Genomic DNA, 17,708 nt, shown 5'->3' with positions numbered 1-17,708 from the left:
GCTCACCTCACTCAGCCCCCAATCTCCCAAGAGCGCCAGAACGGTAAAAAGCACACAACTGCCTACGAGGGGGCACGAGGGTCAAAGGGCTGGGGCCAGGAGTTTTCAGAAACTGGCCCTCCTGCTAACCCCAGGGGGTTAACGGTCTCCCCCAAGTTATCAAACAGGACACAATTGAGCCATTGTACTTTTATTCACATCCTGTATTTTGGCATTTTCCAGAGAAGGACAGGGGAGAGACAGGGTGGGGAAAAGACTGAGGCAGGAGGGTGAGGGGGGTCCCCATTTCCCTTATGTCCCTCCTTGCCCGACCACACGGGGAGCAAACACAAAGTGGGGAGGGGAGGCACAGAAGCCCCCTCCTGTGGAAGAGGCTGCACAAAGCTACACCCACACCACACACACAAACAAGCCCGCTCCACGCCAGGCCGGCAGGATCACAGAGAAGCAGAGCACTATGGGGTCAAGGGCAGGAAAGCAACAGTTTCCTCACAGACAGGCAGCCGGCCCCTCCTGTGCCCTTCCTGCTCTATCCCCAAAGTCTCCCGAGTGCCCCTCGCTTTGCTTGGCCATTCTCCCATGGCCACTAGCTTCTTCCCTGCTACTGGGGACGAAAAGAAAAAGGGTACAGAGCAGGGGGGCGCCCATCCCTCATGCTGGGTGGTCTGTCCCCCGCCCTCAGTGGTAAGGGCTCAGGGCAGGCTCTTAGCTGGCCACTCTCTGGTAGAAGTAGATGTAGCCCAGGTCCTTGGGCGGCTTCTCAGAGGCACACACTTTCTGGTCATTGTAGATCACCCATCTGGGGAAGGGGGTGGGGGAAAAGGATGAACAACCCGGGCATTCTCAACTCAGTCTCTCTGACGTGGCCCCTGGAGTTGACCCTGGTGACTCTGGGGCGAAGGCTCCCAACATTCTCTGCCTGGGTCCCCAAACCTACAGTCCAGCTGCCACCTGTCTCAAGGGAACGTCCCAATCTCACAGGCTCATTCCTACTCTACTCGGTGTCTTCAGACCCTGTGGTATCTTTACAGCCACCTGCGCCCATTCCTTTTAGGTAGGGGTCAGCAAGCTTTGTCTGTCAAGGGCCAGACAGGAAATGTTTCAGGTTTTGCAGGCCATCCGGTCTGACACAACTACTCAGCCTGCCTGTTGCAGCATGAAAAGAGCCACAGGCGATACATAAACGAGTAAGTGTGGCCGTGCTTGTAAAAACTTTATTTATAAAAGCAAGTGGCGGGATTCAGCCCTTGGGCCCTCGTTTGCCCATCTCTGCCGTCAGGCTTTCTGTCAATTTCTGGTGAATCTGCGCCCCCCACCAGGCAATGCTTTATTGTCCCTCACAAATATTCTAGGACTTCCAGGATGGCCCCTCCCCATCCCCAGAAACACTGCCCCATTCAAAAGGTACGTGCCGTCCCCTCACCTGCCTTCCTTCTTGACGTGGCAGACGTAGTGACCACACATGGTTGAGGTGCCCATGTGACTAATGAAGGCGAAGAGCTGATACTCTAGGGAGGGAGGGGGAGGGGAGGAGACAGTGAGGGCGGATGCATCCAGCAGCTCACACCCAGGACGGGATTTCAGGGAGTGTCGATCAGCCCCCGAGGATCCCACCTTCAGGAGTCACGTGAGTGGAAGGAAGCTTCTGACCTCTGTGCCCCCCGAGGGAAGCAGAGCTACCTTGGGATGAGGACCTGGAAGCCGACTGGCTAGATTCTCCCAGGCCCGTCCTGTTTCCCCGGGACACTCACTTCCAGGACCGTCCCGGACTTTAGGTCCCACCGGTATGGACTCGGAGATGGAGTCGGCAGCTGAGCGGCCCTCGGAGATGTCCATGGCAGCTTCTGCGTCCAGGTCGTCTATGTGACTGAAGATCCAGTCCACAGCCCGTTCTAAACTGTTATTCTGGGAGAGGAGGGAAGCATTACTTTTTATTTTTTAGCAAAGTCGGGGCCAAGAAAGCCCCCAGTGAAGGCCTCTGCTCCCTTATCACAGCCACTAAAGGGCAGAGCCCCAGACTGGCCGTACCACACAGGTCGTCCTCGGTCTTGCTCACGAGGGATGGAACCTCACTCCCACCCGCTTCTTCCCACAGGTCCCGTCCTCGTCTGGGGGCGCCCATACCGTGGCCCGCAGGGCTTTCAGGGCCTGGTCCCGGGAGAAGCCCATGGAGACGATGGTGGTCACACAGTCCTCTGGCGGGGGGTCAGCTGCTGCGCTTGTGGAGCCGGGCCCGCTGGAGCCAGGCAGGATGAGGGGGTTTGCAAAATCTGCGGACGTGAAGGGGCTGAAGCGTTTGGGGGAGGGTGCTGGCCCTGCCTGCTCACCACCCCCCAGCTCCCCAGCTCTGCTTACCTGGATCATCCATGTGCGACATGACCCAGTTCATGGCGGCCTCGGCCCCGCTGTTGCCCGTGTAGTAGACGGCTTTGCGGCAGGCGTCCATCGGGAAGCCCATCTCCACCAGCTGGATGATGACCGATTCATCCAACATGGGCGCTGTTGGCGGAGAGGCGCGGGCACAGGGGCCTGACTCCCTGGGCCACTCCCTGGCCCTCCTCGCTCCCACCGTCCACCCCAGCCCTCTTCCAGCCGCCCGTCCAGGTGTTTTTCCTCCATGGCCTGGCACCTTATTCCAGAACTAAAATGACAACACAACATCACGTGTGGCCAGCAGTATATCCTCAAGGTACAGAACTGAGGCTAGAGGTCCCCCAGGGAGCCCCTTCCTTGCCCACTCTCTGAGAACAGGCCGTTTCTGGAGTATGAGAACCTGCCCCCGCCCCTAGCCAACTCGAGGTGAACGAGGGCAGAGGCGATTAGCCACCCACACGGAGGATGTGGCTGGGGGTTCTCTATTGGTCCTCATGTCCATCAGGAGGGCAGAGGAAATTCGAAAGGGAGGACAGGAGAAACACAATGGACAGGGACAAGGGGAGGCAGGCAGAGAAGACCCCCCATCAGCAAGGGAAAGAGACAGGCAGGAAGAAGAGTCACTAACATGTCGGAGAGGAGAAGTGAGGGGAGCAGAAGGAGTCTTCGTCTTCGTTGCCATAGAAACCAAGGCTACCTTTGGGCTCATCCGGAGTGACCAGGGGTGGGGCAATGTCGGGCAGCTCCTCCTCTCCAGGCTGCAGCCCTGTGCCCCTCAGCTGGGAGATGTCTAGCTCCTCTGGCATCTCGATGGATACATCTGCAAGTGGAACAGCAGGACAGAGGTCACCTCAGCAGCTCCCCGAGGCCCTCTGGGGATAAGCACTCCAGGAATCTCAAGCCCCTACCCCCATCCTGCTCTGTACTAAGATGCTGCTCAGAGCGGGACCCAATGCAGGGGTCTCAGTGTAATAAAAATAATCACGGGCCGGGGTTCAGGAGACCAGGATTCCAGTCCTGGATCTACCACCAATGAGCCATGAGCCGGGAAGGGGCCTCTGACTGTGCCGCAGAATGATTCTATACTTCCGTGGGGCTCGACTTATCTAGGGAATGAAGTTAATTCTGCAGTTCGCAAAGTCATCAGGGGCCTGTAAGGCCCATGAAAAACTGTTTCAAGATTATCAAAATGAAAACATCTTACCAATTATATAAAACTATGAAGATAACTTTTGGTTTTAAGTCATAACTATAAAATCGAAGAAGTGTTAAACAACAAGATCCTACTGCACAGCACAGCAAACTGTATTCAATATCTTATGATAAACCATAATGGAAAAGAGTATTAAAAAAAAAAGGAATGTGTATATATAACTGAATCACTTTGCTGTACAGCAATAGTTAACACAATGGTGTAAATCAACCATACTTCAATTAAAAAATGTAGTGAAAAAAGTAAAAAATCAAAAAATCAAAGAAGTCTTAATATTTTTAGTCAGCTCTTTTCAAACTAGACACATTTTGAAACATCTAAGGTAACGTTTCCCCTTTCAGAGGGAAGCTGGAGAAGCACTAGTTGATGTGTTAAGGCCCCTTCTTTTTCTAGCACTTTCTGCTTAACCTCCCTCGCTCGTCCCAGCCACCATACCCAGTTTCTTGGGCACCCAGTCTAAGCCGAAGGTGAACTTCTTGATCTGGATGACCAGGTAGTCAGGGAATGAGGCAAATCGTGTGGTCCTAGGGAAGAGAGAATGTCCTGGTACCCAGAGAACCTCTCCTGAAAGCCCCACCCTCAGCCTGTCATGGATAGAAGGCCTAACAGCCCAGAAGACACTCCATATTCTTTTCTTGCCCTGGCCAGGCATCAAAAGCATCTGTAGAAAAGGAGAAGCAGAAGCCGGGGAAGTGAGGGGGATGGGGGGTGTCTCACGGGCAGGAGCGGCAAAGGGGCAGATGGCTGAAATCCCGGAGACCAAAGACTCTTTCACATCTCAAGTGCATGCCAATGATGGGTTAGCAAAAAGTAAGATCATCTACTGGAAGTTTCAATCCTGTCCACGACTGTTACTAAGTGCCTGTGCTTTGCCAGGATTGGGGAAGTGAGCGGAGAGAGGCTGCCCTGGGAACTGATCCCATCCCAAGAGAGACGAGGGACTGGTAGGGGCAGGTCAAGGTAACGTGTTGCAATTATCCGAGTCCACTCCTGCTAGGGCCTCTTGGACCAGGGTACCAGCCTCAACTGATGCAAGTCTGAGATTCTGACCACAAAGGGACTCGAGAATGCAAAAAAAGGCTGACAGCATCTTTGGGTTTACCCTGACGCGGGCCCGGAGCCACAGGACTTACTTGACGGCTACTGACTTGGCCTGCAGGGCCGTGCTCCAGAAGTCATCCACCTGCTCGGGGGCCCCATAGGCCTCCAGGCAGGAACTGAAGGGCACCTGGGCCCGGACCAGTTCTGGCAGTGGCAGCTTCTCCTCTTCGGCTTGGCGCTTCTTCTCCTCGTACTCCAGGAGCTCCTCTGGTGACAGAATCGGTGGGTGGATCCCTCAGAGGGGGCTGCCTCTTTCCCCCCTTAACCTCTCCCTACTGGCTCTGAGTCCACGACCACCTCAGCTCCTCCGCCTCCCCAAACCTACCGGACACACGTCCGTCTGTGATCTTGCCTCTTTCTCAACACAGCTCTGCTGACCAGCTGCAGGCAAGGTTAATCCCGCCTGCCCCCAACAGCCCCGCCTCGGCCCTCTGGCTGGGGAGCAGGGCGGACCGCGGGCTCTGCTTCTGTAAGGCACCCAAGCACTGCTCCCAGGCCTCCGCCTCCGCCTCCAGGCCCCGCTGGGAGAGCAGAGTGCCCACCTTTGTTCAGGGCCGCGTCCATGGGCACAGGCAGCTGCATGATGTAGTCCACTCGCTGGGTGTACTTCACCTTCTCTGTCGCCAGGCACTTGATCTTCTCCTCCACCAGGAAGCGGAACACTTCGTTCGGATTTTCAGAGCTCCGGCAGTTCCTCTACGGGGGAGAGGCAGGCTAGGGAGGTCTGGGCAGCCACGCACGGGGTGGGAGCCTAGAGGAGTCACTCGGGGGGTCAGGGAGAGAGGGGAGTGGAAGAGAGACGACCACGAAGAGGGGCAGGGATGCAAGAGCACAGCAGAAGCCTTCCCTCATCAACCCCGCCAGTTCTGGCCCATCCGGGCACGGTGGGACTAGGTGGGACTGCGTGGGAAAGCGCCTGTACTTTCTAAGTGCTAAGTATCCGCCTATCGTTTTCTTTGGGTGCATCCTTCATTAGGCTGCAAGCCCAGCGACTGTAAGGGTCACTCCTTTGCTGCTCTCCTCAGGTGCAACTGCTCCTCGCGGGGAAAGCTCAGGGCGCGAAGGCTGTGGGGTCCCAGGGGTGGGAGTGGGTTAGGGCTGACAGGAAAGAATGGGCAGCACGGAGAAAGGAGGGAACTGAATCGCAGGCAGACAGAAGGAGTGTGATAAGCGCCCTCCCTCGCCACCTTCCCCGCCCTCACCTCCACCATGTTGATAAGGTGAAGAAAGAACTCTTGGGCATCCTGCTGCCGGTTGGTGGAGAACTCGGGGTGACCCTTGCCAATGAGGGCCTTGAACATCCGAGGGGCGATGCCATCTTGGACTTCCTAGGCAGAGCCAGGGCGGCGATTCAGCTGGGGCCCAAGAGGCCACCAAGTGGCCTTCTTTAGACACCTCCCGGATCTCAGTTTCCCCACAATTCCAGAGCCTGAAAGGGATGGAGGCCCAGACTCACCTTTTGTTCTGGCACCTGCTCCCCATCGCCCGACTCTGGTGCTGGCTTGGAGTACTCTCCCGAGAGAAGGCCATGGCCCAGCTTGGCCCTGCGTTAACATCCAAGAGAACCACTCAGCTTCCGCCTGACACCCGTCTACACCGGATCCTCCCCAATTCAGCCCCTGCACAAAGCCCCCTTAGACAACTCTCTAAAATGTGAAAAACCTTAGATTCCATGGGAACCCGACTCAAGGCAGACAGCATGCCCAGAAGGCAGTCATCTGAAAGCCTCTAGCTGGCCAGGGGCTAAACTGCTGTCCACTCCAGGGGGTCACGGAGGAGCAAGAAGCCACACAGGACTAGCTACATACACCTGGGTGCTGAAATCCTGGGTAGGGTCCGTCGGGGCGTTCTGGAAGATCTTCTCCAGCTTATCCACATATCTGAGAGCAAAGGGAAGGATCATTGGAGGGGCTTGGGCCCAGGCCCAGAGGAAAAGGGAAGGGAGTAATTATCTACTAGCTCAGGGAACAGGTTCCCTCCAGAGGGGGGAGGCACGCAGTTGACCCTTGGGGTCCACTTCTTTCCAGCAACCTGCCCTCCCTCCCATTTCCAACTCGGTCAGCAGGCAGGGCACTCCAGCCCCCTCCCTGAGAGAGAGTCGGGGGAAAGGAGAAGACAGCCCAGGAGAAGAATAAATACGGTTCATATTCTTTGAACAGAACGTGTCAATATGTTCTAAGTTTTCAAGCGTGTACCAGGCCTTCCCAATTAGACAATAAACTCACTTATGCTGAGAACCTGCCTTTCTTCTCTCGTCACGTCCCTATCCCTCCCCTATCCTCAAATGCTCCATGTACCTGTTAGGTGCTCACGTGATGTCACTGGCCTAAAATAAAGACCACATGCTAGCCCTTGAGTCAGTCAGGAGGCCTCAGGGGGCCCTGGTGTTGGGCGTCTGGCCCCACCAGTGGGTTTGTGTGTGGCCGGGTTGATGGTGATACAGCCCTAGAACCTGTTCCCCTCGCAGAGTACCAGGAACTAAGACTGAGCTAGAACAGAGGTCCTGAGGGCAGCCAAAGGAGGGTGCCTGGAGGCTGGCCGCCAGGGGAGGAGCGGGTGTCAGGGGCGCAGAGCCCAGGGCCCGGCCTCGGGGAGAGGGCAGCACTCACTTCCTCTGGAAGTCGGGGATGCTGAAGAGCACCTGGACCACCGAGTTGAGGTAGCAGCTGTTGCCCAGGTTGCGGATGCCTGTGTAGCCGGGCCCGAACAGGGGCTTGAGCGGCACCCCCGACTCCTGGATCAGCTCCCACTCGCCGATGCGCTGGTTCATGTCTATCTCCAACTCCGTCATCGTCTTGTCCGTCTGCACGGGAAGGGGCACCTCAGTCAGGCTAAGGAACGCAGCCCTGCGTCTTTTCCGTTCTCTCACTGGGTCTAGGACGAGAGCCAGCTGGAGCCTGCAATGTGCTGAATTATGGGCTCTGACACGGGAGGCCCACTGGGTATCCTCCAGTGCAAGTTCCGGAAGGCCACAGGCAACTGTCCCAGGGGCCCGTTAGGCAGCAGGCCTCTGCCCAAATGAGGGGATGAGACGAACTCAACTCCCCCGAGCTGAAGCGTTCATCCATGCTGAAGCCCCACCTTCTCACCCTCAGATCACCCAAGCATCGCTTCCTCAGGGCCATTTCCTCCATCCCCTGGACTAGGTGGCCCCCTGGAAACTCCTGCACTCCCTCCACAGTCTGCAGTTACTCCCGTATCTGCGTGAGCATCTGATCAATGCCTGCCTCTTATCTGGAATATAAGCCTATGAGAGCGAGGGCCACCCCGTCTCATTTGCAGTGACCAGCACATAGTAGGAGCTCAGCAGTAGTCAATGAATGATGAAATGATTCTAGAAGCTAAAGGGGTCTCACCTTCTGCATCTTCAGCATGTCGATACCGAAGTGGGACAGGTGCTCGGCCAGGTTGGGGTCCAGGACCATGTCATCCTCGTCATATGAGTACACATCTAGCACAGGAGGCAGGAGCGGGGTCGGAGGGGGCGGCTCAGGCCCAGCCTGACCACCAACCCCACCCCCTGCCCTGAGAGGCCTCGGTGGGACAGAAGGACGAGCCGTGAGGGCAACGCTCTCAGCTCCCTCGAGCATCAGTGAGGCCATAAGCCCTTCTGGGACGGGCTGTCCGGGAAGATGGGGTGAAACAGGATAAGGGCTGGAATTCATCGTGTCTCCACCCTATAGATAAGGTTCTAGAGTGAGACGGGTTCGAAAGAACGCTCACTAAAAGATAACGATGGTAACCACTAGGAAGGGGACTGGGATTTGGGAGGTTAACTGAAAATTCAGTTTCACTGCAATATTTTCATCGTTTATCAAGAGAACAAACTCGCGTCTCGTTCGTGTCATGTGAAATGAGTTGACGGTTAAGACCCAGGGGTTTCCGCGTGGAGGCGGGCGGCCGGGGGCGGGGTGGTACCAGCTCCGTCGGGCGTGATGGTGCCCAGCTTGACGGCTAGCGGGTAGCCCGACTCCCGGTAGTGCTCCACAGCGTGGTTGTTGCCGCCGCTGCCGTCGAAGTAGCGCCGGCCACAGAGGATGGAGCCGTCGGTCAGGTTGAGCCACAGGTTCTCCCTCATGTCGCACTTGGAGCACTTCCAGCCACTAACCCCGGGAGAAGAAAATTAGCCGAAATATGGGTCAGGGGTTTATGGGAGCGGTGGGTGCCCCGCTGGTCCAAGACCTCTCTCTTCTCCTCTCCTCTGGAGGTCCCCTCGCTTAGCTCAGCTCCCCCAAGTCTCCCTCCTTATCCTGCTCCCGACCCTCTCTCCCACCAGACCCCCAGGAGGGTGGCCTCTTTGCCCCAGCTCTGGGGGTTGCACCCCGAGGTGGAGGGGCCAGGCCTCACCAGGGAGGGATTCGAGCAGGGCTGTCCAGCTGCTTGAGGTTGAAGGCATGCTTAGACACCTGCCGTACTTCCCCATCCCAGGCCTGCACCTCCTGCTTGCGGGAGGCTGAGTCGGCCGACAGTAGGGCCTCCACCGCACTGGTCACCTGGGGGAAGCAGAGGGTGAGAGACAGGACCCAGCCCACAGCCCCACATGCCCCTCTAGCCCCGTGGTCTTCAGCTTTCTCGGGCCTTGCCCACGACATCACTGCTCTGGCCCCGCCTGCCCAAGAATCTTCGGTAGGGCAGGAAGGTATTCATACCCGATCTCTGACCATGTCAGGCAGTCCCCCCAACCCATCCCGGGCTATCTCCAGGTAATCCGGCAAAATGATGATTTTTACATCCTCATCGTATTCAAACTTCTCCTCGCTGAGGTCAAACCCGCCTTCGACACCTGGTAAGACAGGGAAGAAGAGGGGGAGTAGGACCACCACCACAGGTCGACACCCCTCCTCTGATACAGCACTTCACCTTGTCCCCTCCAGAGCTTCAGGGCCACGGATCAGGCCCATCCTTCGGGGGCTTTCCTAGCACCTCTGAGAGCAGGAATGGCCAGCTCAGGGAGGAGGACAGGACGGCAGCGATGCTCACCGATAGCCAGACGGGTGGGCTTCTTGCGGGGAGGGTCTCCAGTGCTCGCAGTTGTGTCTTCCTCTTTCTGCAACAAGGCAGGAAGGGCAGCATCAGCCACGAGCACCAAGGGAGGTACAAACGAGGATGGACGGGATGGAGTGGGCTAATCTCGGAAGAGAAAGGAGGTAAAAAACACACGTGCTGGGTTTTAATGACACCAACAGAAATAGGTGAGGGGGCAACTGAGGCCTGTGGGAGGTCAGGATGGAACAGACAGATTCAGTACGGGGGCCCCGTGGGATGTGCCCGAATGTCCTCAGGCCTTGCCTACCGGGCGCCGGGTCCGGCGGAGGTGCAGGTAGACTCGCTGGCCCGTCTTGTTGAAATGTCTCTCCACATACTGTTTCCCAAAACCCAGGAATGTGTTCATGCAGATGTAGAGGCCACCCTCGGACTCCTGCAGGACAAGAGGCAGGGGAGGGGACCCAGGCAGGATGAAGCCGTGCCAGGGGAAACCGAGACCTGGAGTCAGAAACTGCTGGCTTCCGGAAGAAAGGCCTGTCCTCAGACACCGTGTGGCTTTTGGCGAGTCACTTAGCCTTTTAGGACCTGGCACCTGGCGAAGAGTCTCCCCATCCTCCTGTGACTTTGATAACAACCCACAAGGACACCGGGGCTGAGCAACACCTATCAGTCACCATTCCTCTTCCTTCTTGCTCCTTCTTTGGAGCCCTTTGGTATACTGCAGAGAACTCCCTTTACCTCTTTCCTGGAGCCTAGAGATCCAGAGAGTGAATGGGGATCAACTACCACAGACTTGGAAAGACCTCCATGTCAGACACTGAACCTAATCTAGGGACACCATGACCAGCCCCACCCGACCTCCAAGATTCAGCAAACCTTCCAGACCGGACAAGCACAGATGCCAGCACCTGAACAAGACACCTAAGCCCGAGCTTGCCAGCAAGGCCAGACCTTTCCCTTCCCTCACTCTACTAGGCAGTCGAACCCTGGTCCACACTGGTCTCCTCCTTCCTTGCCTGCTGAGGCCTGGCTCCAGGGGAACAATGCCTTGCTTGGGGCTCACAGCTGAACTGGGACCCAGTCTGGCAAGGACATGAAGTCCAGCATTCTCCAGTCACCGCCCTGATGCTTCCCCCTGCCCGCCCCCGACCAATAACCAAATCCCCACTGAAGTCCCATCAACCTCCAACCTCAAAGCCATCCCCTTTCTAGAACCATCTATCAACACCTTCTAAGACAACTAGAACACATATAACCCAGGAAGAAAACAGGGAAAGACAAGTATCCACTGTAAATCACAGCTGAGGAGGGAAGATGGGCTTTCCCCAAACTGAGCAACTCCACCCGTGCCCTTGTGAAGAGAGTGATGGAGAAGGAGGAGGAGGAAATTGGACAACAGAGTCTTCCCTCAGATCCAAGCAACGACAGGCATCTTCTTCCTGGAATTAAAGCCTCAGTGGCCTTGAAATATTCTCTGCTGTGAGTTAAAAATAGGGCACCGCACCGCAGTTCTCAGTCCCATAGATTGCTCTGTACCACTCCCTAGAACAGTGTGGGTTATAACGTTCATGAACAAATAGAGCATTTCTCATCACGGAGGTCAAATAAGCTCTTTCTACCATGAACCCAATTTGAAGATAATCAAATATGCCAGAAGTTGGTTAGCAAAGCCAACCAGTGGAGATCTCCTGACTTGGGGTGAGAGAAGGAAAGTGTAATGAGATTACAAAAACCCCTTTTGGATTATTCAAACCATTACTAAGGAGAGGGACAGGAGTGTAGAGAAGGAGCCACTGTAGGTAACTGAAAGAAGGGAGACTTCTACCATCTGTTGATAATTAAAGAAAAAAACCTTTCCCTCCTGAGAAAGACAGTGCTTCACCAATGCGTGCACTTGATAAAACTGGGAGGCCTGTGGGAGCTCTGCAGTGATTAAACTCCTATGTTGCAAATAGAAGACACTGATTCCACCAAAGATTGGGAACCCTGGAGCTCTGCTCTGAACAGCCGTCCTCTTTTAGCTCTGCCAAAGCCAGACTTCAGAGAAGCAGCACATTGTCTGGGGCCCAGATCAAAGCCTAGCAAACCAAGCAACCTACAAATCACAGTGATGATCCTGAACTGGGCCTCAGATCACGCTGCTATCCTCAGCACTGGCGATGCATTAATGAAGCCTTTCCACTCTGACTTGCAGTTTTCCCGGCCATGAGCTGGTCTGGCTGAACACCCTGGGCAGGGCCCAGCAGCGGCTTGAGGGACGGGTGGTGAGGGGGGCGGATCCCAGCCAGGCTGCTGCCCTCTCAGTTCAGGCTCTGGCCTAGCTGGAGGCTTGTGTCTGCCTGAGGGAGTCACAGGAAGGCAGAACTGCAGGAAGGGAGGGAGGTACCGGGTGGAGCCTGCAAAATGTGAAGCACGGTGTGGGTGGCGGCTTTGCCTAACTAGTCAAGAGTGGGAGCGGGATGGGAAAGGGGCCTTAGTATCTGCCACGAAAGAAACCACCTCTCTGGGAATACTTTCAAAAGGGTTCCCTCTGCTCTCTGTGATGGGCGGGAGAAAGAGAGAGGGCTGCGGCCATAATTCACCTCAAAGGAGAAACGACTAGAGCTTTCCTCTCCTCTTTCCTCCCCTCCCTACCACCAATGACCCACCTCCCCGGCCCCTGTCCATATTAACCATGGGTGGAGGCTCTGTAACTCTGCCTTTTTCAGAACTGGGCTTCTTCAAGGCCACTTCCAGACTACTAGGCGCCTGGGAACTGCAGTCCCCACCCTCCTACCCCAACCCGGGCCCAGAACTGCGTGGGGGGGGGATGGGGGGGAGTCGCACCATCCCTCCCACACGAGACTACAAAACCCGGAGAGCCACGCGCGATAGGCAAGGCCAACTCCCAGGCTTTCGCAGGGGTCCACATGGGAGATGTAGTCCGGCAACCGGGTTGCCCCTCCGGCTTAAAACGGTAACGAAGGGAGTGAGCGACTACAATCCCCACAGTGCTCCACGAGACCGGGTGTGGGTGAGGCGGGCGCGGTGGCTTCCGGGGGCGGTAGTCACACGACAGCTCCCGCGAATTCGAAGCAACGGCAGAAGTAGCGTGGGAGACTACAAGTCCCATGGTGCACCGCAGGGAGGCGGTGGCCCAGGACTTGCAGGCCCCGGCGGAATGACCAGGGCAATGGAAGGAAGTCGTGCTCCCTGCGGCCGTGGGGAATGGGCTTACCGGTGTGTCGAAGGAGAAGGCGCACTCGTCTTTGTGGACCCGGTCTCCAGCCTTGGGGACCCGGATAGTCGGTAATACTGACAGCAGCGCCTCCTCACTCAGCTCCGCCATGACACCGGCAGCAGCCCCTCCACACACAGCGGCTCCCACCGCTTCTAGTCCCCCACCCCCTACCCTTTAGTCCAATGAGCGCCACTCGTTAGGTGCATGCGCTGAAGGAAAGACGCGCGAGAATGGCAGTTGGACGGAGCCTGCCCGCTAGTGCTCCGCCCTCTGCCCGGCTCTTGACTATCGCCAATGAAAAGCGCTTCTAATGCAATCGATGCTCGGAAGAGCCAATCCCACTCCTCCAGGGCAGAGCGCACGTAGAGCAGTGAGGTGGGCCCCGGAGTTTTGGCTGCTGGGACTCCGGGACCCTACAATCCATTAGCGTGCTGTCTATTGAAGAGCAGAAACGGACGGTGGTTTAAACCAGTCAATCCCAGAAACTTTCCTGGGGACCTGTCCAATGGGAAAATAGAAGGGCAGTTGTAGTATTGATATTTGAAAAGGGGCTGTCCAATGAGGCGGGGTTTGAGAGTTAGTGTCGAGTGATTGCTAACTCCGTCGACCAATAAGGATTACGATCTCTTTGGCCTCAGAAAAATCTTCATAACTCCGTCTCCAGCTGGATATGTACATAATAGCGTAATAATTCATGATTCTATTTTTTTAAAAAATCATTTGATTTCGAAACGGAAGGTCTCAAAAGCTAAAATTGGCATTCTGCAAAGTCTCACGACAGACAGCTCGCAGCCCTATACTGAACAAAAGTCCCCCTATCGAGGAGGCGTCACCCCTGGCAAGTCAAGCCGCCGTCCATTGGCCCCACGGTCCCCATGATAGACGTCCTCCCAGCCCAATGGCTTCCTGCGCTGGAGGCGGGCCTCACATAGCGGACCTATAGGAACCAGGATCGACTCAGCCAATAGGGTCAGGGCAGGGGCGTGGCGGGAAGTTTGAAACTTCGATTCGGGAGTTGAGGATCGAGCTGTTTTGCACCCAAAGCTGGAACTGGGGCCCGGTAAGTGATTTGAATAAATTAGTGAATAAGTTAGAGGGCCCAGGAGGCCCGGAAGGAGCTGCCTTGTCATCTGTATCAGTCATTATCCCCTCTGAGACCTCTGGCCCGGCGGCCAGGCGCTTCCTCCGCGGCGAACTGGGGAAGTTCGGGTGGTCTGGAGTCAGAGGGCGAACGTGGTCGCGGTAAGGACTGAGACCTGAGTCACTTCTCACAGGCATCCCTTCCTCGCCCGGGCCGGGCCCTGCCCCATCCTATTTCTCCTGGTTGAGATGGGCTCAGCCAAGAGCGTCCCAGTCACTCCAGCGCGGCCTCTGCCTCACAACAAGCTTCTGGCTCGAGTGGCGGACCCCCGTTCACCCAGCGCCGGCATCCTGCGCACTCCCATCCAGGTACTCAGGGCCCATCCAGGTACTCAGGATCGGGGTGGGGGAGGCAGCGAAACTGTCTGAATTTGGGGGCCTCTGCCTAACCTGATTCTGAGAGAGCTCACTCCCCGCCACCACCCCCCGCCTTATTTTCCACATTCTCAATCCCGGTGAAGTAGGCTGAGTGTCTGAGGGCCTTGGCAATTCCCGTCTGGAGTGTGGACCTGAGGCTAGAGACCTGGGGGTGGAAGAGTGAGGGCCCAGACTTGTTCTAGCCTTTGGTCCTGACAGGTAGAGAGCTCTCCTCAGCCAAACCTGCCAGCAGGGGAGCAGCTGGAGGGCCCTAAGCAGTCCCAGGACTCAGATCCCCGCTCTCCTACCCTTGGCATTGCACGGACACCTATGAAGGCCAGCGGAGGTAAGTGTTGGGCCCAGGGAATTCTGGTAATGCTGTCACCTAGCATCCTTGGGTGACAGCATTATCAGAAGGGGCCTCCATCCTCCTGCTTTGAACCCATGTCACTCTTTTCTCAACACTTTGCTCCCTCTCATCAACTTGTCTCTTCCCAATCCCTCACCCACCAGGGCATGACTCCTAAGGCTCATGTATCTTTTCCTCCTTGCTGAATGATTTGTAACAGAGGGTCACTATCTCACTTCACTTCTCCCCCCCATAGAGCCCCCAAGCCCACTGGTGAAACAGCTGAGTGATGTATTTGAGACCGAAGACCCCACATTAAGTCTTCCCCCAGAGCCTGTTCTGCCCCTAGAGACACCTTCATCTTCTCAACTGGACTTGCCTCTGGGCACCCAGTTTTCCCTTGAGGATCAGATGCCACCTTGGAGCCAGACTGAGCTCCCCTCCAGGCAGGTGTTTTCCAAGGAGGAAATAGGACATGCCTCAGAAACCCCTATGGCCAGCCAGGACTCAGACAAGCCCTTGAGAGACCCCGAGACTCCTCGATCTTCAGGTACAGAATCTAAGGGCAAGGTATGGGGTAGAGAAATTGGGAGAACGCTCTGGGATAATGTCCATGAATGGATGGAGGAGAAATAAACTGTAATGTTGGCTCCTTGTTTTAACTCCTTACCAACCCTAGGTTCTAAGTGCAGCAGATGGAAACCAAACAGCAAGGTGCTAGGGAGATCTCCTCTCACCATCCTGCAGGATGACAACTCCCCCGGGACTCTGACACCACGACAGGTAAAGGGAGAGAGGGTGAAAGCTATTACTAGGAAATCCAACGTAAAGATGGGAGCCCTTTTCCCTGATCTTCTCTGCCCTGAACAACCTCCCGCCCTCCCTCACCTTGCCCACTGCCTTTTGCAGGGAAAGCGGCCTTCTCCCCTGAGTGAAAATGTTAGGGAACTAAAGGAAGGGGCCGTTCTGGGAACTGGACGACTTCTGAAAACTGGAGGACGAGCATGGGAGCAAGGCCAGGGCCATGACAAGGAAAATCAGCACTTTCCTTTGGTAGAGAACTAGGGCATGCACGGCCTCAGCACCGGGACTCACCAGGGGCCTAGTGATATTCTGTGTCCTCTCACCCCTTCTTTCCCTGGGAGACTGGAAAGGCTCGTTTTCTTCAACTCCCCCTACACCACCAACTCTGGGACTGAGAGCTTCCTTGGCTTTCTTTGTGTCTTATGTGTTTCTGTATATTAAAGCAAGTGATTTTAAATGATTTTTTTTTTACTGGAGTATAGTTGCTTTACAATGTTGTGTTAGTTTCTGCTGTACAGCAAAGTGAATCAGCTATACGTATATATATATCCCCTCTTTTTTGGATTTCCTTCCCATTTAAGTCACCACAGAGCACTGAGTAGAGTTCCCTGTGCTATACAGTAGGTTCTCAGTTGCCTATTTTATGCATAGTAGTGTATATATGTCAATCCCAATCTCCCAATTCATCCCAGCCCCCCTTTGTGTCCATACATTTGTTCTCTGTCTGTGTGTCTGTTTCTGCTTTGCAAATAGGTTCATCTGTACCATTTTTCTAGATTCCACATATATGCGTTAATATACGACATTTGTTTTTCTCTTTCTGACTTACTTCACTCTGTATGACAGTCTCTAGGTCCATCCACATCTCTACAAATGACCCAGTTTCGTTCCTTTTTATGTCTGAGTAATATTCCACTGTGTATATGTACCACATCTTCTTTATCCATTCGCCTGTCGATGGGCATTTAGGTTGCTTCCATGACCTGGCTCTTGTAAATAGTGCTGCAGTGAACATTGTGGTGCATGTCTCTTTATGAATTATGGTTTTCTCAGGGTATATGCCCAGCAGTGGGATTGCTGGGTCGTATGGTAGTTCTATTTTTAGTTTTTTCAGGAACCTCCATACTGTTCTGCATAGTGGCTGTATCAGTTTACATTCCCACTTAAATGATGTTTTTAAGTGTTATACCTAAACCTTGCACTGGGTCTTCTGTATGCAGAAAGGCAGCCTGGGGCGGGGGTGGTGAGGGGGGCTTGTGTTCCACTGCCTGAGTGTCCCGGCACTGACACCTCCAAGCCTCATTTACGCACCTCCCTTAAATACTCGTGTTCCCCAGGGCACTGTCCTTGGCCCTTTCCTCTTGCTGTCCCTGGGTGTTCACTTCTAGGGCTTCATCTGTCACTCATCTGTATTCTGGTGACATCTAGGTCTCTCTACCTAACCCTGATCTTCATCCAGCTGCCCCAGAGGAACTTCAGAGCTTGTCTAACGTTGAATTTGTGATCTTCCCCCCAAAGTTATTCGTCCTCCCCTATTCTCTCTCCCTGTGAATGACAGCACTATCCACCCAGTTGCCAAACCCTAACCTTGGCCATTACCTTGAATCCTTCCCTTTGAATATCCCATAGCCTAGGTGTTGGTCACTTCCTCCTGGCGACTCTGCATCTTTAATCCCTTCCCCACCCCTTCCCTTCCCCCTCTGTCCTATCGCTCTTGCATTTCTTGCCACCTGCCTCCTACCTTGTTTCCCTCCATTCCCTCCAGGCTCCCCTTCCTCCATTTCATCAACCGACATCGCTGCCAGGGCCGTCTTCCCGAGGAGCATCACTGATCACGTTACTACTCCGCTCAAAACTCTTCAATCGTCCCGCGTTGCCTGTAGGATAAAGTCTAGACTTTTTAGCTTTTTTAGGCCTCTTACAATCTGATTCCTTCTCAACACAACCCTCCTGTACAAACACACACATATGCACCAAAGGCAGGCAGTGGGGAACCGTTGTGCACAGCCCCACTCCCAGCCTCCTTCTCCTCCTGCCCCAGCTCAGGCCTTGCCCATGAGGCTTGGGCTCCTGCCTCCACCCTCCTTTCTGCCCACAGCTCTCTGGTACCCAGCCTTTATCATTGCACATGTAATACTTTATTACTTAAGTGGGACCTGCGTCTG

General features: G+C 55.2%; 2 protein-coding genes across 5 annotated transcripts; one reads left to right on the top strand and one right to left on the bottom strand.

Annotated features, from left to right (window-relative positions):
* Nucleotides 1-174: 174 nt before the first annotated feature.
* USP5 (ubiquitin specific peptidase 5) lies at nt 175-13,180 on the bottom strand. Of its 2 annotated transcripts, none has more exons than XM_059935223.1 (20): nt 12,891-13,180; nt 9,981-10,106; nt 9,668-9,734; nt 9,337-9,470; nt 9,035-9,180; nt 8,606-8,790; nt 8,044-8,138; nt 7,297-7,490; nt 6,496-6,567; nt 6,144-6,231; nt 5,890-6,015; nt 5,230-5,383; nt 4,720-4,894; nt 4,022-4,110; nt 3,002-3,193; nt 2,356-2,499; nt 2,125-2,270; nt 1,752-1,905; nt 1,424-1,508; nt 175-799 (listed from the first exon to the last, which is right to left on the bottom strand). In XM_059935223.1, the coding sequence occupies exons 1-20, from the start codon at nt 12,999-13,001 to the stop codon at nt 706-708; spliced, it is 2,577 nt and encodes an 858-aa protein (XP_059791206.1). In that variant the 5' UTR covers nt 13,002-13,180; the 3' UTR covers nt 175-705. The 2 variants fall into 2 exon arrangements, with proteins under 2 accessions (XP_059791206.1, XP_059791207.1); XM_059935224.1 differs by having other exon boundaries at nt 3,071-3,193; nt 12,891-13,179.
* A 145-nt stretch (nt 13,181-13,325) lies between these two features.
* Nucleotides 13,326-16,004, top strand: CDCA3 (cell division cycle associated 3). 3 transcript variants are annotated; one of them, XM_059935232.1, is made up of 6 exons: nt 13,326-13,953; nt 14,168-14,342; nt 14,610-14,736; nt 15,071-15,289; nt 15,419-15,522; nt 15,649-16,004. In XM_059935232.1, the coding sequence occupies exons 2-6, from the start codon at nt 14,223-14,225 to the stop codon at nt 15,802-15,804; spliced, it is 726 nt and encodes a 241-aa protein (XP_059791215.1). In that variant the 5' UTR covers nt 13,326-13,953; nt 14,168-14,222; the 3' UTR covers nt 15,805-16,004. The 3 variants fall into 3 exon arrangements, with proteins under 3 accessions (XP_059791215.1, XP_059791214.1, XP_059791216.1); XM_059935231.1 differs by having other exon boundaries at nt 13,330-13,953; nt 14,996-15,289; XM_059935233.1 differs by lacking the exon at nt 13,326-13,953 and having other exon boundaries at nt 14,271-14,342; nt 14,614-14,736; nt 14,996-15,289.
* Nucleotides 16,005-17,708: the final 1,704 nt, after the last annotated feature.

Source organism: Balaenoptera ricei, chromosome 10 (genome assembly GCF_028023285.1).
Source record: "Balaenoptera ricei isolate mBalRic1 chromosome 10, mBalRic1.hap2, whole genome shotgun sequence".
Taxonomy (NCBI): Eukaryota; Metazoa; Chordata; class Mammalia; order Artiodactyla; family Balaenopteridae; genus Balaenoptera; species Balaenoptera ricei.
This window is presented reverse-complemented; position numbering and strand designations above follow the sequence as displayed.